The sequence below is a fragment of the Musa acuminata genome, chromosome BXJ2-5, assembly GCF_036884655.1.
Source record: "Musa acuminata AAA Group cultivar baxijiao chromosome BXJ2-5, Cavendish_Baxijiao_AAA, whole genome shotgun sequence".
NCBI classification, from domain to species: Eukaryota; Viridiplantae; Streptophyta; class Magnoliopsida; order Zingiberales; family Musaceae; genus Musa; species Musa acuminata.
The window spans coordinates 5,243,291-5,265,230 of record NC_088342.1 but is presented as its reverse complement, the minus strand read 5'-3'; the positions used below and the strand labels follow the sequence as shown (position 1 = coordinate 5,265,230).

The 21,940-nt window shown below is 43.6% G+C and overlaps 4 protein-coding genes across 4 annotated transcripts; 1 reads left to right on the top strand and 3 right to left on the bottom strand.

Moving 5' to 3' along the window:
* Window positions 1–5,950: 5,950 nt before the first annotated feature.
* Window positions 5,951–10,684, bottom strand: LOC103984172 (dnaJ protein ERDJ3A). The gene is made up of 7 exons (XM_009401621.3): window positions 10,527–10,684; window positions 9,052–9,107; window positions 8,889–8,962; window positions 7,824–8,374; window positions 7,372–7,710; window positions 6,653–7,003; window positions 5,951–6,481 (listed from the first exon to the last, which is right to left on the bottom strand). Exons 1-7 carry the CDS (start codon window positions 10,596–10,598, stop codon window positions 6,194–6,196), a joined length of 1,731 nt encoding a protein of 576 aa, XP_009399896.2. The 5' UTR covers window positions 10,599–10,684; the 3' UTR covers window positions 5,951–6,193.
* Window positions 10,685–13,622: 2,938 nt separating this feature from the next.
* LOC103984171 (putative cell wall protein) lies at window positions 13,623–13,949 on the top strand. Its single transcript, XM_009401620.3, has one exon. It carries the CDS (start codon window positions 13,623–13,625, stop codon window positions 13,947–13,949), a length of 327 nt encoding a protein of 108 aa, XP_009399895.3.
* A 921-nt stretch (window positions 13,950–14,870) lies between these two features.
* Window positions 14,871–16,724, bottom strand: LOC103984169 (probable protein phosphatase 2C 32). Its single transcript, XM_009401619.3, has 4 exons — window positions 16,188–16,724; window positions 15,472–15,819; window positions 15,187–15,366; window positions 14,871–15,077 (listed from the first exon to the last, which is right to left on the bottom strand). Exons 1-4 carry the CDS (start codon window positions 16,674–16,676, stop codon window positions 14,916–14,918), a joined length of 1,179 nt encoding a protein of 392 aa, XP_009399894.2. The 5' UTR covers window positions 16,677–16,724; the 3' UTR covers window positions 14,871–14,915.
* Window positions 16,725–18,394: 1,670 nt separating this feature from the next.
* LOC103984168 (xylan O-acetyltransferase 1) lies at window positions 18,395–20,836 on the bottom strand. Its single transcript, XM_009401618.3, has 5 exons — window positions 19,990–20,836; window positions 19,749–19,920; window positions 19,468–19,667; window positions 19,232–19,390; window positions 18,395–18,918 (listed from the first exon to the last, which is right to left on the bottom strand). Exons 1-5 carry the CDS (start codon window positions 20,580–20,582, stop codon window positions 18,552–18,554), a joined length of 1,491 nt encoding a protein of 496 aa, XP_009399893.2. The 5' UTR covers window positions 20,583–20,836; the 3' UTR covers window positions 18,395–18,551.
* Between the last annotated feature and the right edge of the window lie 1,104 nt (window positions 20,837–21,940).

Below are 21,940 nucleotides of genomic sequence, written 5' to 3'. Positions count from 1 at the left end.
CATCAGTCCCTCGCATCGTGTCTTGGGTCGCGGCCCAATCCCTTTCTTTAGTTATGGAACAGATCACTGTGGCCCCATGAATCCTTCGATTTGACACTGCCGACAGCTGGTCGAACAGCTTCCTTATCCGGTGGCTCGCGATCCAACCCTTAAACCACGTGAGTCCACAGGGCCTTTCTTAGCTCCATTAAAGTGGAGATCCCGTAAGATGCACAATAACATCCAAAATTCAACAGCTAATTATCATAATGTACACCTGACGTGGGATCGACTATCTTAGAGACACAATCGCTGTCACGTCAGATCACCGGCCAATCAATGCATGATCGATGATCGATAACTGATCAGAGATGGACAGTGGTTGGCCGGGGTCAGAAAACCTCCCAGTCAAGGCATGCATTTGAGGACAAATCAGGTCATTATCAAAACCCATCTTCCTTGATGCATTACACAGTGGAGCCAAGCCATGTGTTACATCATCCGTCTTTGTTATATACCAACCATCTTAATCAAGTTTCCACTACACTTTCTTTTTTTTTGGGTGTAATTTACAGGCCCTAGTAACTTCACAGGATAGTCACCATCTTGAACCGATCGAGAACACCATCCATGCGGTTCTCTCAAGAGATCATCGGACTGTCACGGACAAACTTCGAAACAGGATGTTTGATGTAATGCTTATGTATGTCCGTGTCTTTTGGCATGTTCATGCCTTGTACAACATATAGAGGGGCAGCTGAAGGCTTAATAGTCCCATTTTAGTTGGGTTGGTGGCCTCTTTAGGCTTGTAAATAAAGGTTGTGTCATGTGGACACGTGCGAGAGATTTTCGGTCTGTAATGGACCATTTTACCCTTTGTTGTGCCACTATTCAGAGCTTGTAAAGTCTGTTTGTAATTTGCATTGTCTATGGAGTGTTTTTCAGAGATGTTTGCTTGTGAATCCCGATTGAGGCATTCTCTCTAGCCCATTCTCTCTTTTGTTGGTCCTAAGGGACAATGGGAGACTTCGGGGAGGCTGACCTTTGCGGACGGACACGCAAGGGTGCCGCACGACTTAGGCAAAACCAGCTAAGTCCGTGATAGATGGTATCAGAGCGAGACAAGCACTCATATAAACACTTAGCATGCAAACGTGGGGGACCTAGCGGGGCTGCGTTGAGGGCAGTCAGTACACGCGCGACCGTTTGAGGGAAAACGGACATGGAGATGTAGGGAAAAGGAGTCGCTCAGAGGAGCGGGCATCTGACATTGGCATTCAGAGGAATGACCAACCTTTCGCGCAAGAGGCATCACGAGAACAGGCAAGCTTGGAAGAATGTGGAGCGCACAAAGGTTGGGATGGCTGAGTTTGAGCTACGGCTCAACGTTGACAACCATACTTGATGGTGCTCAAAGCAAGCGAGGCGCTTGGTAAAGGATGAGACCATCCAAGGTGGAATGAGTTGCTCAACGACCAAAAGAGTTATACAAAGCTCACAGAGGTGAGGGGAATTGCTAACTAGAAGAATTTGGTACTCATGTATGGGCTTGTATGCGGACGATGAAATGTTCGTGGCCATCCCAAGGCGACCGAAACTCGGCGCCATGGAGCATTGAAACTTTCTCTTCGACATGTGAAGGATACGTCCGTAGGAGGCTGAAGTGTGCAACGAGTTCAGCATGTTGCTAGGCCTTGAGGGGTGTAGTGGGGACTGTATTGACGGGGAGTCGCAATCTAGCAAGTGCATTTGCAGGAGGCAGAACAATGCACAGTTTGTTCAGCAGATCAGAGTAGTCCAAGGGGATGGTGGTCTCCCAAACGAAGATAGATGTTGCTCCAACGGGATAGTTATCCAGGAGGGATAAGTCCCGGCTCTCCAGAGGGAGAATCATGTGAGACGGACCTCACATGTTGAGGAGGAGTACCTCAACAAACAACAACTCCACAAAGCTCGATGGACTGAGCAAGCGGCGAGGAGTCGTCGCATGATCTCGCTTGAGAGAATGCATTGGTGGATGCATTGCGAGATCAAGTGGGGGAGCGACCCAAAGCAACTTAAATGTAGGCACACTTGGAGTCGATGTGGAGATCAGACTCAAGGGAGGGCTGACCCGTGGAATGGTGGGCGCGAGGGCCACCATCGACTCAATGCAAAAACGAGGAGCGGAGCAACTTGGGTGTAACTTGGCGAAGTACCCAAGCCGCATGAAGGGAGCCAGCATAGAAGTTGGAACATGGAGCAGAGGCACAGTGCTTTCCTTAGACAAAGGTCAAGGACATGAACTCTTGCAGAGGCAAGAGTAGGATCATGTTGTTCCATGGGTCCTTCATTCTAACGGAGCGGACTCATCTTGCATGGTGCCAAAGACGAAGGGAACTTCTGGGCACATACACCTTATCTCGGAGAAGCATTTGATGGAGGAACTAAGGCGACTCAATTTGCGGAGGCGAAATTGGGTTCAGAAGGCCTTAGCACGGGGCAAGAGGACTCAGAGGTGGGTACTCTTGAAGAATATGCCACAGTGTTGTCATTCAAGTTGCCATGAAGGAAGCAGTGCACAGCGAAGATTGTGCTCGTAGGGGCAGAGGCCCAGGATCCAGACAATGGTGCACAAATTACAGTGAAGTCAGTGGACTTCGGGAGCTACTAGGCGACGAACTGTCATAGAGCGGTGCTTCATCTAGGTGTGACCCAAGAGTGGGTGGATGAAGGTCGATTGCCAAAGGAGCGAACAAAATCGAATGTGGAGGAGACCCTGTGATGTATTGGCAGAGGCCACACATGGAGGGTTCACAATTCGAGTTTATTCTACAAGGATCAGAATGCAATGGAGATGTCACCAGGAGGCGACATGGTGCAACGGATCGTGGTGGAACAGTTCGTGGCAATGCGATACACACGACTTAGTCCCGTGAGGGACTAGATCATATGGAGATATGATCGGGAGCTACTGGGAGCTCCACTTCGGTGAACAACACGACGGTAAGAAGGGCTATGGATTCAAGGAGTGAAGGCCATGGTACCGCAGAGGCGGGTCTTCCGGGCGTGCATCGAATTTTGCATCGGATGAAAGCCTTGGTCATTAGCATATGGGGGCTATGTTCCACCAAGGGAAAAGTCCGAATGCAAGTACCAGTGAGTCCCATGGGAGGGACTTGATCATACAGAGGTATGGTTGAAGCAGCCGGAGAGTTGGACTGCTCCAGAGCTCATATTCGCTTAAGGGAGCCCGGCAAGTCAGAGGACAAGGCCGAGTAAGCGAACGTTGCTACCAAGGAAGCTAAGGAGAACAGAATCGGTGCAAACCCTACAACGTGATGGCAGAGGCCATGCATGGGAGTTGCAGTCTGTCTCTCCATCGACCAAACAAACTGCTTGGAGAACACAGAGGTGTTGAAGCAGGGGGTTGAAAGGGGCGAGGAAGCGACGACGAGTCCAGAGGGACTTAGCTACCCAAAATCAAGCATCAGTTAGAATGGAGGTGGACTCAGAGGAGTGCCATGAAGACATATCTACTGATCGTGAAGAAAAGGGATGCAGATGCGAGGCGACGGATAGTAGGGCTATGGGCATGGCAGTGCCATGGTACCGTAGAGGCGGGACTTCCGTGAAAGTCATTGATCCCTTGCTCTCATGGAGGGAGAGCGCTTGGTCGTGAAAGGGGCCGAGGAGGTGGAGAATGCAGAGGCAATCTCCAAGTACCGAGACAAGGCTGAAGGGCAGAGGCCGAAGAACTTCGTAAGACCGGTGTCAATGTGCTTCTCATCAAGATAGCCGAAAGTGAAGGATTTCAGGTCATGCAAGAGTGCATAACCAAGGAACGAAGCAGGCAGTATGCGGTGCTGTACCTTTGCTACTCAGAGGAGTAGGCGGCAGGGTTGATGGAGAAGACGGTACAATCCCAGAGGCGACCAAACCTATGAGAGAATTACTCCAAGTTGGGGTGAAAACTTCTTGCATTCCAGAAGTTCAATGTCATTGAGAAGGTGAATCACAGTAACTAACTCAACGCAAGGAGTGCAAACACTTCAAGTGCTTCAGAAGTGTGAGCAAAGAGCAGGCGAAGGCTAGTAACCAGCTCGATGCATGGAGTACAACCTCCAGGAGGCGGGCGAAGTCAAGTAACCTTTGCCTTCTCAACTCTTAAGAGAATGGGCGAAACCGAGTACCCCAATTCTCTTATCCATCCAGCAGAGGAGCTCTGCACAAGTTCAAAGACCCTTCGAAGATAATGGAAGACAATAGTTGTCAAATCCTCACCAACGGTGATCAGTGCTACTGAGAGTAGATTGTCCGCTTTATTTCCCAACGAAATGCCAATCGAAAGCGAAAATGATGTGAACCTACTTGGATGTGACAACTAAGTGAAAGAAGAGTCAATGAGCAAATTTTGTGGAGGAAGGACCCAAAACTTCAGCAGTTTACGAGACGATGCTCGTTAAAAGCTCCAACAAGCATCCACCCAGTTCAAGCAACATGAGGAATTTGAGAGACTAGGATGGTCTTTTCCTTCATCTGGGGGATCCGCAGAAATCAACAAGGATCAACACAACTCAGCCAACCCTACACCAGAGTCAGAGTCATTGGTGAGTTGAAGCAACATGGCGGATCAAAGGTTCGACTACTCAAAAACAGCAGCGGAGAGCAGCAAGGAGCCAAGAGGCGCATTGTAGCTGGAACAGAAGATTGAAGACTTAGCAAAGGCGAGGAGTTGCAGTGTCGACAAAGGCTTCAACGAGGACGTCGAAGGAATAAGTGGGGGAGAATGTCACGGACAAACTTCAAAACAGGATGTTTGATGTAATGCTTATGTATGTCCGTGTCTTTTGGCATGTTCATGCATTGTACAGCATATAGAGGGGCAGTTGAAGGCTTAATAGTCTCATTTTAGTTGGGTTGATGACCTCTTTAGGCTTGTAAATAAAGGTTGTGTCATGTGGACACGTGCGAGAGATTTTCGATCTGTAATGGACCATTTTACCCTTTGTTGTGCCACTATTCAGAGCTTGTAAAGTCTATTTGTAATTTGCATTGTCTATGGAGTGTTTTTCAGATATGTTTGCTTGTGGATCCCGATTGAAACGTTCTCTCTAGCCCGTTTTCTCTTTTGTTAGTCCTAAGGGACAATGAGAGACTTCGGGGAGGCTAATCTTTGCGGACGGACACGCAAGGGTACCGCACGACTTAGGCAAAACCAGCTAAGTCCGTGACAGGACGATGACACAGGCGAAAAAAAAAAAATGGTAAAAGTTATGATGGATGATAGTACGAGAGACACGGCGACCATTACTTAAATACAAATAAAACTAACATGGAAAAATAGTGTGTTTCTCTAACCAATTAAATAAACAAAAACTATGATGATCATGATTACACATTTCAAGTACTTACCAGATGACAAAACAACCTATGATCCAAAATTTTCAAGGAAAAAAAGTAAGAGATAATGAGTAATTCTGAAAAGAATGCAGAATTCGGCACCTTGTCAGCAGTTCCATCAATAAAAATCTGGATGTTGGCTGGGTTCTGTGCGACGCACGCCAAGGCAAGTTAGCATAGGAGAGAAGACAGCAGAATATATTAGCCGCAAGCACTAAAATCAACAGAGACACCAATGTAACCTGAAGATTGACCGACTCTCTAACTTGTTACACAGGTCAAAGCCATTTAGAAACCTTCAGAACAAAAAGGAAAAAAGAAAAAGATTTGAACTGCTTAGAGCCAACTTCATATGGCTGCATAGATAAGATCACGGTGTTTCCTTTTATGTCAGACGAAGCAAATAAACTTTACAAAACCAAATTTGTCAACTAGTTGGAGGAAAACATTTAGCTGTGCAGTGAAAAAAGTGGTAATATCAATCATATCGATCATTTTTCTCTCATGCCAGATATGAGACCTTCACTCCCCCAAAAATATGAAAGAAAAGATGCAGGTTGGAGAATTGTCACATAACCAAGTCACCAGAGAAGTGAAGGCAAAGATTAGAATTAGTGACCCAAAAAAAAAAATACATATTTCCGTAAGAAACCTCTTTCAGGGTTTTGGTCTCATTCTTGCTCTATACAACGATTACTTGACAAGTGAGATCACTGTCATGCTTCCTTTCTTCCCAGGGCCACTTCCATAGTGATCTGTCAGTTGCACCATGGGGTAAATGGTGGTATGCTACACGGTGAAAAGTTCACAAGGACTGACATTTTTAAGTACCTCATCTAATAACAGGCTGCTGTCGAACCTTGGAGAACTGTATATCCCCATTAAGAACTGAACTAACAAATTTCTCTACCGCTTCCATCGTCACATCACCGGTAAAAGCTGCAAATTTTTGCTTCCTAGGCTTGTAAGCTATTAGAAATTTATCCAAAGAACCATAACCCAATTTGTCAAACGCATACAGGAAAGACGGCTGCTTGTTACCGTCCAACAGAGAGTAAGTTATCGAATCCCTTGTGGTTTGGGCTTTGCTCTGCTGCCTAACTAGAGTCTTCCGGGAGACCTGAAAATGGAAGGACAGGAAGAAAGCAATTTAAGCATCTTTACCAACCACTAACAACAGTTAACAAAAATATTCAAAAATCATCCCTGAATAAAATTGTACCATCCAATTAGCTATAACGAACCAATGAAACCTTGATACCAAAACAAACCTATAGCAGGATCTACTGACCTCCGAAACAATTGTTTCCAGCTTGTCTCTTCCCTTTGATGACCTGAAGACACCTATAAAACATACAGTAGCCTTTTCACCACAAAGATTATCTATGTTCCAAGTTGTGAGAAAAGGAACATTTCCACCCTCTTCATTCTGAGATGGTTTCTTGGAATGATCAGAGAACACCTTATTTTTCTTCTCAAAACTTTCAAGCAAGGTTCTCAACTCTTCAATGCCAGATTTCAAATCTTTAACAATGATTCCAGATCTCAAAACATGCATCTCACCAGTTACTAGTTTACCAACCACAGATGGTAGCTTTTTGACTCCTAATCTTTTCAACATAGGATGTGAAACATCATGAGCCTACAAAACACAAAATCATATTAATTTCCTATGCTTGTATATAAAATACAACGTGTGACATATTCATGGCAGAAAAGGCAAATCAAGATACAAGCTAAATGCTTCAGCATGTATCAGTGTAAATGTTGAAATAATTCTGGAATCTATAACTCAAGTAACATTGGTGAAGTGCCAAAATAGTTCAATTACCTTATCCATTGATAATAATTATTGAATCTGAACATTGCAAGGTAAGCTACTTTATTTAAGAAACTACGCTTGCACTAAGGAGCATTTCTCTGTATCATAATGACCCTTAAAATACACTAGTAAAAGAACTGTCACAAGCAAGATTTAAACAAAATTTAAAAAGGCAGAAAGTAGGCTACCTCTGCATCATAGAACAAAAAGCGATTCCGATACAAGCCACTGATAACACGCCACATTACTGGTGTCTCTTTCTTGGTTGAGAGTAGCAGCACTTGAGGTCGATTTACTGAGCTATCAGGTGAAAAATCAAACTGGCTAAACTCTATCCTTCTAGAAAACCTGGGCAGCTGATCCAGACAAAAGTTTTTTAGACTCCGAGGATCAAGGTCACCACTATATTCTACCAATGAAGTTTTTTCAGCAGATTTATAGGAATAAATAAAGAGACGCGCTGACTTCGGAAGAGACACACCCATATCCTTGCAGAGAGACTGCTTTTTGCAATCAATTTTGCCAGCCTGCAAAGAAGTAAATGCTACTCATTAGCTGGTCTAAAGAGTTGCTAAAGCACATAAGAATAATACAATGCAAGCAAATGCAGGTGATCTTGCATGTATACTTGCAAATTTACCTTTACAGCTCCCATTAATGAACTGGCCACATCCTCCATAATGGATTCTAGTACATGGTATCCTGTGGCTGAAGATGTATAGAACAATAAAAGCCAAGTTAACCCCTGGTCTTTTATTTGTTTGTTGAAAAGCTGCAAATCAACATCCTGAATGTTCCCATGAGAAGAAAATTGAGAGTTTGGTCCACCAAAGGTACTGAAACTATCATGCTGATTTCCACCCTCCATACCACCACCAAAAAAATCAGAAAATATATTACCAAAGCCAAAACCAAATGGATTTCCACCAACACTAGGGTTTTTACTAAAGGCGAAGGAAAATGTTCTGGCATTTCCTTTGCTACCCATTGACTGCCATCCACCCTGGTTAGAAGTGAAGTAACTGCTCCCTGGTCCACCAGTGGTATGTCCCTGATAATTCCCAAAATTAGCTCCAAATCCTGGGTTCCGTTTCTCATCTCCATAATTACCTCCAAATCCCGGAGTCAGCTTCTCATCTCCATATAGATCATAATTCTTCCTCTTCTCTTCATCAGAGAGAATTTCGTATGCTGGAACAAAAATATGACAGAATTACTAAAACATGTTTAATGTATTTTAAGTTTTCTGATCGATTTTCTGACACTGGTGAATAAAAGAAAACCGAGAAAAGATACATATTGCTTATGCAAGTTGTACACAACAACAACCCATAATATCCCAATTAGGGATATATCAATCAAATAGCCCTACATGTTCCAAATGATATATCTAAATAACTGAGTAGGGCCAGTTTACCTTATTATGTGCATCAAAAAAGAAGACTATTCAAAAGAGGAGGGAAGGATAAAAAGCAAGTGATAAGAAAAAGCAAGTAATACTTGGATGTTCTCCTCTTCAAGGTTGTTTTGCCCAGGAAAGTTCAATCAACATTCAGAATAGACACTCAACTAATCAACATCAGGGGGGAAAAAAATACTCATAAAGATTGATGATTACAGTTTTGCATAAGGCTTCAGACAAGGAAAATGAGTAGTAGAATTTCATCATTGAAAAACTGTAATGAAAGACAAATTAGTAAATTACCATTATTTATCTCCGCAAATTTTTCCTGTGCACCCTTACTTTTATTCTTATCAGGGTGATATTTAAGAGACAGCCTGCATAATTTAAAAAAAAAGCGTAGGAATCAAAACAAAAGGATCTCAACAACTGAATTTCATTAACATAGGATGTCAGCAGCACATACTTGTGAAAGGCTTTTTGAATATCACGCTGACTAGCACTTTTATCAACCCCGAGAACCTGGAAGGAGAAATAGTAGGTCATAACCAGGTAAAAAACACGACTGGAAAACAAAATGTGCGTAGAACATTGTATCATGACATATATCTGCTCAAACAGGGAAAGAAAAATACAGCATGCAATAATTAATAGAATCAGCAAAGAAGAAAAAAAGGTCTCCACAACCAAAGCTGATTAAGGCCTAATGCAACACGAAACTCTTTCGGCATTACTGTTGTGAAAAGTGTTAAGTAGCTCAAAACAATAGCAAGAAACTAAGCATACAAAAGCATTATGACAACTTGAATACCTTATCAATCTTCAATTTAATGCAGTAGTAAGAGTTACTAATAACAACATGTTTTTCAGATGAAGACTGCTAGTGTCATCCAACAATCCAGTTCATCCATCCTACCAAGCATCAATAGCTTTGCAAATTGGAAATGTTTACCATTTATCATACCAACCACTGAAAAATACTTATCATAACCCTTAACTCTCTTCACTAATTTAAACAACTTTACATATTTATATATGGAAAAAATAAAAAAATTTACATGAAGCATTTTACGTAGTTTTCTAAAGTTTCTGCTATGCATCCATCTCAGTCCCTTTTTTGGTTGTTCCCATATAAACTGCCTTCGTAACAGTTTAACATGCTTTCAAGATTCAAGTAGATAATAAAAAAACAAGGGGCATATCACTAATAAACACCTATGATTTGTACACACTTTAAATAAGGATCAGTGATACAGTAATAGGTAACAAGAGTAATTTTCAGATGTTCTGAAATTGCAGTGAAATGTAGACAACAGTAACAGAAGAATGGAAGAAGTGGGTCTAAAAATGACTGGGCAAACAGAGTACACAAAATTTTGTCTTTCGATTGTTAATTTATCCACATCAATGCAAATTTCCCATGGATATCCTATCTTCAAGATCTAATGCGCAAACATCGAAAACCCTTTCAATAGCTGCATTGCTAGTGTATCCTATGAAAGAAAACTCCTTACGTAGAGAACAACCGGACTAACTGAAAACCCCCATTTCCCCAAGATTATAAATGTTCTCAAGTGAAGATTCAAATTTAGGATGAAGAATTATTTCAATTTTGATGTCAGCTACATCACCCATTTAATCTAAAAAGAATTATATATACATGAGATAAGTAAAAGTTCGATTCTACTGTTAAGCGTGAAGATTGTCGGTTGAACTAGAACAGAATCTTCGGCAACCTATCTTTCTTGCCACTCGAACCAAGTTTTCGAAAGCTTGTACTTCCCAGACCAAGATTTGCAACATATTTCCTTAGACATACCATTGATGCGACGCGCATATGCAATATACGAAAAAGAGGAATTGAATCGACTCCAGATGTGGCAACCATAAACCTAAACCTAGAGGCACAAGAACGAACCCAAGAAGGAGAAAGTAGGGTACCTTGTAAGGATCCACGGATTGGGCTGGCCGTGATAAGAAGAGGATTACTAGGACGAAAAATGAGAGATTCATTGACGCCGCGAGCGGGCGATCGAACTCCTGAAGCCCACAATTCTTGAATCGACGAAGACGATTCTCGAAGCTGACGGTGGGAGCGCGAGCATTATAACGGAGGCCACGGCGGGTCGGGTGCCTTCGCGAAGTCGAGATGGTTCTCGAGTTCCGGACACGTGGGGAAACGAGACGCCTCCAACAAATTCGTCCAATAGGGTTCCGGAGAATAGAGGAAAGAAGAACCCCTTTCAGTAACGCGTTTTTCCTACGCTGGGTCTTACGCGCTGGGTGGTGGGAGCATCTGAGCCGTCGGATGAGGAGCCACATAAGTTTAAGGAAGAGAATCAGAGACGATAGATTTGGCTACGCGCGTACGGAGTGCGCGTGGATGGCGCCATGTCACTAATAACAATTTAAGTATATATACTTAATCGAATTTAAATACACTTAAAATAATTAGTGTACAGAGGAAATTTCAATAGAATTCTTTGGGGGATATTTAGAGCTTCGGCGATATATTTAAGGCTCTTAACATATCCAATGATCGGAGACGTAACTGTTCGGTGGAGTGGTTGGCTTATGATGACGTGGAATCAAAACATCAGATCACAATTATTATTTTACGGAAGGAAGTTGATGCAGCTGTCAAAGTTGGACACGTCGGAAAATCCAGTAATTATTATTATTTTGGGTTATAATTGATTTATAATTTTTAGCTTAATTGGTCGAACCCTCTGTTGGTCACTAATGACAAATTCATCTAAATTAGAATAATTTTTGAGAAATTTTTTTTATATTATTTTTTTTATAAAAGATAAGTAATAAAGATGGGACATAGACAAGTCCAAAGTATTTAATCCTAATATAAAATCTTCTATATTATTTTCGATGATGTTATCCAAAATAATTTGGCACACAACATAGCGTGAATCATAATTTAACAGAAAATATATCATGAAATAAAATAGATATTGTAATTATTTTCAACGCTATGTGACTGCCATTCTTCGTAAGAGAGCAAGTTTGCTGCTTGCTCTTCTATTCCAAGACATTCCTTAAGTATGTCTTGAATGCCTAAGCATGTCCAAGGTAGGATTGAGCAAATCATCAAACGTTTTCTTTGGGAGAAGGATCATGATAGTAGGGTAAGCCTTCCTAAAGATAAAGATAAAGGTGGCCTTGGCATTAAAGACTTACAAATTAAAAGAATTATGGTTTACCTGAACAAAAGACTGTCTGTCTCTTTGGTCTCAAGTTGTGCATGCTAAGTATGGTTGTTTTAACCCTTGGTCTAATTCTAGTGTTCTAGTCGGAGCTAAAAACTGTTTGTTGATGCTACTGATCACCTAATTCTAGCAAGTAATTTTGATGTTCTTATCTTCTTACTCAATTTGATATGGTTGAAGATTTCTTAACCATTTTTTTGAGGTAGAAATCTGTAATCAGACATGTGAGATTGATTGCCTTGCCTCAGTGGATGTGGAAACTATCTGCTAATGGTATCATCATCCCTTCAGTTAAGTCTGCCTACAAGTTCATTAAATTGGAACAGATGAGGGACGGTCACTTTCCGGAGTGCTGAGGATAGCTTTTGGAAATTGCCAGTTGCACCCAAAGTGATGATGGCTTTCTGCTGGAAATTAATTCGTCTGCTGCACAGGGTATTAATTATGGAGGTACACTGTTGTTGGATTTGTGGGGGATGATTATGGCTCCTGGCAACATTCTTTCTTCAGCTGCCTCTTTGCTGTCAGGTTCTGGAATTTGATTCAGCTTAACTTGAAAATTCAGTTCCAGCACAAAAGGGAGTGGATGTTGCTGTAGCAAATGGTTGGCAAGCCAGAAATGAGGTAATATCCAGTGGTGTGCAGCCTCAGACAGTGGCTCTTTTCTCTAAGGTTTTAGACTCTCTCTTTATCCTATTCTGAGAGATCCTCTCCTGAAGGGAGAATGGAGGCAAGGCAAAACACACACCGGATGGATGAAGACTGATTCAAAATGAATACAGATGGTTCTGCTATCCCCACTCGTGAAACATTCCTGGGTGAAATGTGAAGCTTCAGCTGCCAAGGAAGGCCTCCAGATTGCAAGCAAAGAAGGCATAAGAAAGCTAATTCTGGAGACTGATTTCTCTGAGTTGATGGAACTTTTTTTTGATGCTGTGAAGCTACAATAGGGATGCTAACATCACTGCTAATTCGATAGCTAACCATATGAGATTCTATCAATCCACTTGTTTGTGGAATTTTGTTTACCCCAATGAATTATTATGAACTTTGTGCTCATTTTGATCAAAGTAAAGTTATCTTTATCTTTTAGTCTTAGAAAAAAAAAATTATAAAGTCTCAATTATTTGTAGTCGATTATACGAATCTTTTACGGAAAATAAGATTTATAAAAAGTCATATATTTTATTATATTTTTATTTAAATTTTTTTTGTTAAAGTATCTCTCGCTTCATTAATGTATCTACGAGTATATATATGCATATATCGTCTTAAATGATTAATGATATCTGATTATTTAAAAATAAAAAATATATTTTTGTATTAATTTCTTAAGTACATCTTGATATCCTAATTTTAGTGCGTAAGACTTTTGTATGTATTAACACGTAGATCTATAAAACATTATTCGTCTAGCGACTCTTTTATTTGTCATTACTCAAATATAAAATCGGACTAAATTCAAGCACAATAAAAATAAAATAGTACTGTGATTTTTTTGTTTCAAGTGTTGCTTGCGCAAATTCAAGGCGGCGGTGAACGTGAAATTATTTTGACATCAATTTTTATGGTGGCGGAATCAATGAGCCTAAAAAAGTTGTTGGTAGGATGGATCGGAAGGCTCCTTAATTTACTCCCAAGTAAAAGCATTCCCCAACTCCTTCAAGAAGGTTTGGCAACGCCTTTTAATCACCGTCACCTCGCCACCTAACTCTTCCCACTCCGAGCTTGTATAAGAAGAAGCATGCTTCTGCCAATTGCAAACCAACGTACCGCCTCCCGACCTCTTCCTCTTCTGCTGCTTCCCGCTCTCTCCATGGCGAGCTTCTCGAGCTGCTCTTCTCTCCCCCTAGTCATCCTCTTCCTGGGCTTGTTGTCCTTCGCCCAAGTCACCCTCGCCGGACGTAGCGTCCCCGCGAACTCAGACAAGAAGGAGACGGAGTGCGTCGGCCAAGAAGGCACGGTGCTGATCCCCGGCGTCGGGCGGTACAAGATCGGCAGCCATGAGATGCCTGCGCTTCGTGGTTTGGACCACAGTGGCCCGGCGGCTGCTCATGGTCAGTATCTTCCTGGGAACGACGACACCTTCGTTCCCAACCCCGGGTTTGAAGTCCCCAATCCGTTCCGCGTAGTGATTCCGTGAGAGCAGCCACTGCATGATAACTGTACTACAGCCGCCATACCGCGAGCAAGCTTCCTTAGGACATCACTGTTTTGTCGTTGTTGTTGTGGTCGGTGTTGTATCGCCATGAATGACCTTTGCTTTCAATAAAAACCATGAACATGTCAGTACTGTTTCTGGTGATGACGACTCTAAATCTATGTTGTACTTAAGATATATAATTTAATAGAATATTTCGTTTAAAAAAATTATATTACATTAATCAACTCAGGTATATCAACAGAGACTCAACATTTTGTTGGATTTTCTGTTAGATTGTATGTTAGTTGACAGTTTGCTTTGGATATGATTAATGTAATAGTTTCAGATAACAAAGGCAATTATAGGATGAAGGGATGATGTATTTAAAGCAAAAAGGTTGAAAAGGCCAACAAGTTTGCTGTTACACTGACATACAGGTTTATAGCATTTATGATGGTCAACAGAATCTATCTACGATATCGAGACAAGATGGGTAGCAGATGCTTCGCATCTGACATTTCTAGCTCAGCCGTAAGCACCAAAAACATGGTTCATCCGATACCCTGTGGTGTGGAATTCTGTAGTCAAGTCTTTCTAAGCCAACCAAAAGGAACAAGTTTTGAGTCCAGCAGAAGAACTGTTTGACTTCAGCCAAAAGAGGAGATTAGATCTTACATATCAATATGGCTGCTTTCTAAAAGTCAATTACAATGTGAGTTAGTAAAATTCGAAAGAATCAAAATAAAACTGAAAAAAAAAGCCTAATTCCAATGATGATGAGTGCAAAAGCATTCTTCTCCGATGTGTTGATGCTCGTCACAACTTCATGGCCCTGACAAAGGAGTCAACGCCAGTGAAGAACACACTGATCCTTTCGACCAAAATGCTGCAATTCGTCATCATAAGATTTGCATCCTCCAATTTTCCAACAAAATGCCGTGTGTTTATGCTATCGGGTATTTGATTTCAAACATAATGCTGCAGCTTCACAATCATAACGCTTATATCATCCAATGATCCTCGTTTAGCAGATAAATCGACAAGGTTCTTGCAAGCAGACAATGATGATGCACTATCAGCGTCGATACACGATGGTCGTGCTACGTCTACAGCCTCCTGAATGCTAACCTGAAAACATTTGAGAGAAATATATTGTCATCTTTACTCAGAAAGAGCAGGGAAGAGACAGATTTGTTCTCTGGTCTTGTTAAAGGAATAGCCGGGAGTTAGATTATACCTTGTCCCATAGCCCATCCGATGCTAGAATCAAGAACTCGCATTCTGCTTCGATGTTAATGATTCTGGTCTCCGGCTCTGGTATAACCCATTGTTTGAGATGTGAATCTCCGATTGCCCTGGATATGGCAAGGGAACCTTGTAATCGCCATGCTCCTCGGAAGTAATCCACGTAACCATCCTGCATAAGATTAGAACATTCTTATGTTCTGCAAACAATTTCATGCTAATTGTTTCTCTATGACAACCGGGTGATTAAAATCGAGGAAGGAGAAACAACACTTACAAGGCTCTCGATTCGGTCCCTTTCATCTTCTCGAGAGGGCCGGTGATCAGACGTGAGGGCCTCTGCTTTACCGGCTCGGCTCAGCACAGCACGGCAATCCCCGAGATTAGAAACAATAAGATCACCATCTCTAAGCAGGGCGGTGACGCAGCAAGCGCCTCCATCCGCCTCCTCCTTCAAGAACTCTGCGTCGGTTTTCAAGTACCCGATCCTAACAGCTTTCGCTACGTCATTGGCGCCCGCTCCACTAGTTGTCACCATTTCTTCTGCTATGAACTCGCCCAAGTTCTCGGAAGCGAATTCAGCAGCCCTCTTACCTCCATGGCCATCAAAAATGCCAAAGAAAGCCTACGAACACACAGAAAATAACAAAAGGCGTCAACTTTGACAGCACAGAAATCATGTCATGAGTACATTTAGAAAATTCAACCGAATCAAGATTTGGCATTCCAAGTATTTGTCTTTGACCAATAATTCCGCAAGCCCCAGTACCGTCGAATTCAGAGATTTGTCACAAACAATTGGATCAGACTCGAAAGGCCCCATCTTTGATTTGTTTGAACTCCCCCTCGTTCAAAAAATTCCATCTTTTTGCTTCCGGAGTAATCAAATTCCCCCCTCTGGTCTAGATTTTCTATAATACTTACTTTCCCCATTCACGTACCGCACTTGCAGAGATAGAACAAGGATAAATGAAACAATAGAAGGGCACGTACCAGTTTGGGGTCGCCATTGAGGTCCAGCGCCACCTTATGTCGATCCTCCATCACCAACCTCTTCCTTCCCCTCTTGCAATACACCGTATACCTCGCGCTCTCCGCCTCCACCTCTCTCCAATCATCAGACACCTCGGGCGCAAAAGTCAATGCCTTGGCCAACGGGATGTTGATCCGCGCTGGCCTCTTCCTCTTCGACACCGAGCAGGACCCACCCGAACTCGACGGAGGCGGGGACGAGGACGAGGGCGCGTCAACGGCCAATCCGGAGGGAGAGGATGAGGTGCCGATCCCGGCACCGACCTCCCGAAGCCCGCTCGGCGCTCTCTGGAACCGCTGCGGCCTGAAAGGCGAGGACGAGCATGAGCGGGGTGACGCCGAGGGAGAGCAAGGATTCAGGGCCAGGTTTTCCGGGGACCCCTTGCACGAGATCGATAAGCGAGAAGGCGAGAACGCCGGTGAGCTCGCAATCGCCACGGAACACGACATCGTCCCCAAACGGCAATATTTCCCCTGCTCTCCACAAATTGTTCTCGGGACAGCGGTATTTATAGTCCCCTCGTCCCCGGTCAAGTATTCCTCGAGAACTAATCCTGAGAAAGAAACACGCGCATGTGGATGGTTGAGATTTATCCGAGAATTCGATCAGGGCAGGGCTTTTTGGCCGATGATGGATAAGTAAAAGAACGGAGGGAGGAGCACCGGATCCCGAGCCTCCGTTTATGAGTCAAATTAATGTATAAAAATGTGAAACCTCTGCCGTCTGTTTTCCAACAGCTGACACGGTCGCTTCGACCCTTTAACGAAGCAAAGACCCACGCTTGACCCGAACACATCCACAGGCCGTGGAACTCTGCGGAAACGGTGGGGCCCGCATCTCGCGAAACAGGTACTCCGTCGGGTACCCCGTTAACGCGTGGAAGAACATTCCTCAAGGGAAACCTCTTCGTTTTCTTCGAGCACCAAACACCCACGTCGACATATGAGCTAAGGCAGACGGGGGTGGTTCGGATGCCTGTCGCAACGCCAGCGGAGAGACTTCGTGTCCGGTGGCCTGCGAGCGAGAGGCGACGAAGCTGTCGACGGGGCTACGAACCGAGAAGCCAATAGTCCACAAAAAAAGGGCAGACGGAGGTGTAGTCAACAACCAGTTGGTTGCATGGAGCCACGGTGACAGCTGGGGCCAACAGAGGCGACCGTTACAGGAAGCCAGGGGAGAGGCGGACCAAAGACGCCGAAATACGACCGTTGGAGAAGCGGGGAGTAGCGAGGCAGCTTCCGCTTGGACGAAGACGTGGGGTCAAACCGTGGTCTTCGGCGCGTATGAATAGTAAGTGACCGATAAATCATACGGAAATTAATGTATCTATTATTTTGTAGCTGATGAGCATATTTAGTCTATATCGATTAATCGTAAGAGTCAAAATCAGAGTCCTTTGGATTCTGTCTGAGAGTTATTTGAAATTAATATATGGGTGAAGTTCTGAAAAATACTCTTCTTTTTTTTACTTTTTTTCTTTTCCATAACTCTAATTTCAAAGAGTTCATATAATATTATATTTCTCTTAATATTTAAAATATTTTTTTTCCATAACTCCAATCCATGGTGTTTTTACATTGTGTTATAATTTTTTTAATAATACCAGAAGAATATTATAGCATTGTATTTTTTTGTATTATTGAAAACATCATTACGTAGTGTAAAAATATTATAATTAGACTAATTCATCTTATCAATTGATCTATAAAAAAAAAAAGGTGGTCAGAGGTATTTTAAATATTTAAAAAAGAATTATAATTTTGAAAAAAAAGGGATGCTTACAAAAAAACTATTTTTTAAAGAATTTGCCCTTAATATATACTAAGAAAATTCTATAATATATTTATAAAAGTATTATAATATAGTGTTTTTTTTATATATTATTGAATACACTATGATGTAGTGTAAAAACACAATAACTGGACATTCATCCTATGAATTGGTCTATAGAGAAAAAAGAGGTAGGCAACTAAGGATATTTGAAGTATTAGTAAAATGAAATCGTCATTTGGGAATTCTGAAAATGAGGGATCTTTAAAAAAGAAAAAAAAAGTTTTTTTTTTTTGGGCGAGAATTCACCCTTAAGACGTGCTATTCGAATCTGTCTCAAAATGGGTGTGGTTGATGGGAGGTGTGTCGAGGTGCATGGCAGAGTTCAAAGCCAAGGAACTTTAATCTTTCTTCTATTGTTTCTTCCTTGTTCTTTGTCCACGTTCTCATAATCATACAGTGCAAGGAATGCATGTGCAAGATGTAGTTCGACAGAGGTTAACATCTCACAGAGGAGGAAAGAGATCGTTTGCAGGGAGGCACGAGGCCGCCGGTCAGTGATCACGCCATGGGCTGGACGCTATGCGGGCGAAGAGGAACTCGTTCCAGGTGTCGGGGAGCCCCGGCAAGCACCAGTGGATGCAGTCGGCGTAGGTGGCGGGGTCGGCCTGCTGCTCCGCCGTCAGCAGCTTGCCTTGCCGGAGGGTGTGCACGGAGGTGTGGGCGTCCTTGCGGTACTCCGACATCGCCGTGATCTTGACGAACGACGCCGGCACCCTCCTCATGCTGCTGCTGATGACCTCCTCCGCCACCGCGAACAGCCGCCAGTCGGTGCCGACGTGGAGCGGGTGGGAGAGGTTCGCCACCGGCTGCGTCTCGAGCGCGCACTTGATCCCGTCCGGGTCGTCCCAGTCCGTGCTCCTGGGTGGAAGACGACAAGCAAATAACACCGGGAAAAGGATATTATATCTAGAATGAAGCTTCCAAGTAGAGAGGTCAACGTGGATGGCGCCTCGTTTACTGCACACGGAACATCGATCTGCGTCTAAAGGTGCTTTCGTTTGAATGGCTGTAGTCGGTGGAGGAAACCATGGAAACGGTCCCCAGGTCAAGAGTTCATGCACGGCTCGGGCAGGTAAGCGGATAGCACGGGGGCACTCAATCTCATTTGATTGGTTATCCTACGCAAGTAGCTCGATGCAAGAAAAGAACAAGCTCTTCCTGCTGATCTTACTTGATGTGGTTGGGGGACATGCTCATGAAGAACACCGTCGTCCGGTTGGGATCCACGTTCTTCTGCACCCAATTCGCCCACGTACTCAACACTCGCCTGTATGCCACCGGTCGATCGATCTCGTCGTACTCCGTCGATCCTTTACCGAACGATCCTCGCCTGATGACAGAAATCGAATCCGTTTGTTGTGCTCAAGGAATCGAACAGCTCGAACTACTACTACTATTGCTACTCACAGGACTTTCATGGTCGGGGTGTTCAGCCACCAGATGTAGGTGTTGAAGACGAGGTAATCCACGTTCTTCCAGTTCCGGCCGTGCTTCCCGATGGATTTGGGCATGATGATGCGGTTGAGGATGCTGTGCACGGTGGGGTCGTCGGAGTTGGACTCCACCAGGAACGGCGCCCAGTAGAACTCCACCGTGGCGTTGTATTCCTGCTCCGGCGAGAAACGGTGGTGAGGAATTGGGAGCCGACTCGCTGCTTGTTCGACGGCACGGATTTGGACGTTAATTACCTCGATCCGGAACACGTTGAGCGAGCCGTTCTTGGTGAGGGTCTTCTTCTCCCGCGGGACGACGGATTGGACGAGGCACACCATCGACTCCCACTGGTTCCGGTTCAATGAGTCCCCCACGAACATGAGACGCTTCCCCCTCAGCCGCTCCAGCATAAGCCTCGCGTCGAATCTTCGCATCACAAGCGAAACATCACACCATATGCTTACTGATCATGAACAGTGATGTCGACATGCATACCGAGGCAAAGAGCAGTCCCGGGGCTGCCACCGCCACTTCTGGTAGCTGTCGTCCCGCCGGCCGTTCCTCATGCACGTCACCTGCTCCGTCAGGAACTGGCACTCCGGCTCCTTGTACACCGGGTAGCTCACGTCGTCGTGGACCCATCGGCCGGTGAACAGGTCGCAGCTCTCCGGCACGTCGAGGACTACCCGTTGCCGCTCGGGCTTCGCTGGCTCTCCGTGAGCATCTGCCACGTCGACCACTGGCACGTCGTCCTCCTGCGGCAACACCACCGTTGTCGTCTCCTTTTCAGCTTCGTTGCCTGTGGCGGTCTCCATGCTTCTCGTAGCCTGGTGGTTTTCCATCTCGATCGGCTCAGCCACGGGGAACTCTTCCCGACTTAAATCTGCAGACTTGCCTTCACCGCCGAAAGGGTGCTCAGCGCTCGATTTGACGTCCTCGTTGTACGTGAACGAGAATAAGAGGAACACCGAGAACAAGATCACGACGAAGACGGTGTACTTGCCGTTCTTCCGGCCGGTGCTGAAGGACGAGTGCTTCATGCCGAGCGTCTCCGACGCAACAATCGATGCTTTCCGGCGAGGATGCATCTGTTGCCTCCAAGTCAAGGTTCATACGAAGAAGAAGAGAGGGACAGGTTTGGCAGCGGAGTGTCGTCGACACACCTCCTCCTTAAATTGGGCGGAGATCCAGTCCCCACCACCATGGCCAAGAAGAACAAATCTATGCGATGGGGGGTGAGAGATGGGTCAATGGCGCAACCCACAAGATTCCAAAGGGCAAATAATTATTAGGTGGAGTTCCTCTTCCTAGAAGAAACCCAATAATGAAGCCGAGCAATTCTTTTGTTGTTGTTGTTGTTGGTGACGTTGTACATAATACAAATAGTTAGAAGCAGCTCCCATCCCATAATTAATACACAGACAAATCCCCACTTCATCTTTTCTTTACGGCATAAAATTTCCCAGTTGACTTCTTTGGCTGATGTCTACTACTAGTGTTATTTTAGAGCTCACTGCTGCCAGTTAAGAGTTTGCATTCAATGATCACTATGCATTGATTTCATCAAGAAGCATTTAACTGCACTTTAATTATATTTATAGTACAATATCTGATATCTCATGGGTGTCCCCAGAATCCAGGAAATGTGATCATATTGGCCTATTAGTGTTTAGACACCTGGACAAGATAAACCACAAAAATGAAGTCCACATCTAAACTAAAGTTGATGTGGATACTTATGATTATTCTGGTGCATATTCTAACCAGGTTTTGTAAGTTTCCATAATTAAAATTCTCAACAGCACTTGTATGTAAGTGGATGTAAATCCAAGTTGATTTTGTGACCATGTATGAGATACAAAGTCAATACCTGCTCTCTACAGGCATGCCTGTGGCTTCAGGTGGTTCAGACTGTACCCTGGAATTTGGGAAGGGGTTAATCAAATGACCAGTGACTTTGTTGGGTAGAGGTGATAGATTGACCTTCAAGTTTGATGTATTCCATTTGGTCAGAATCAGTAGCTTTGTATCTGAACAGAGTAAAGGCAAAGCAACCTTGTGACTCTATATACCTGTAAGCTTTTTATGTGACAGTATTTGGTACTGCAAGTTGCGATATCGAGTGCTCTTCGTATGAAATCCTGTTATTGGATCATGCAATCTACTGTGAGTAATGTCTGATAGAAGATAAGATTTCCCCAATTATACGAGAAAATCTCTCTATCATGTTAAGAAAAATCCTCTATTTTATTCAGAAAAATTCTTCTCTGTATAAATAGGAGAGGGACATGTTAATGTATTCGAGCTAAAGCTTCTTATCTTTAATAAAGTTTTTTTAATAATTATTTTTATCTTTTATTCTTTCCATCATGGTATCAGAGCAGTGAGAAAAGCGAAGTTTCGCTCTTGCCTTCGGCCAGCGACCAATGCTGTTGAGAAAAGCAAA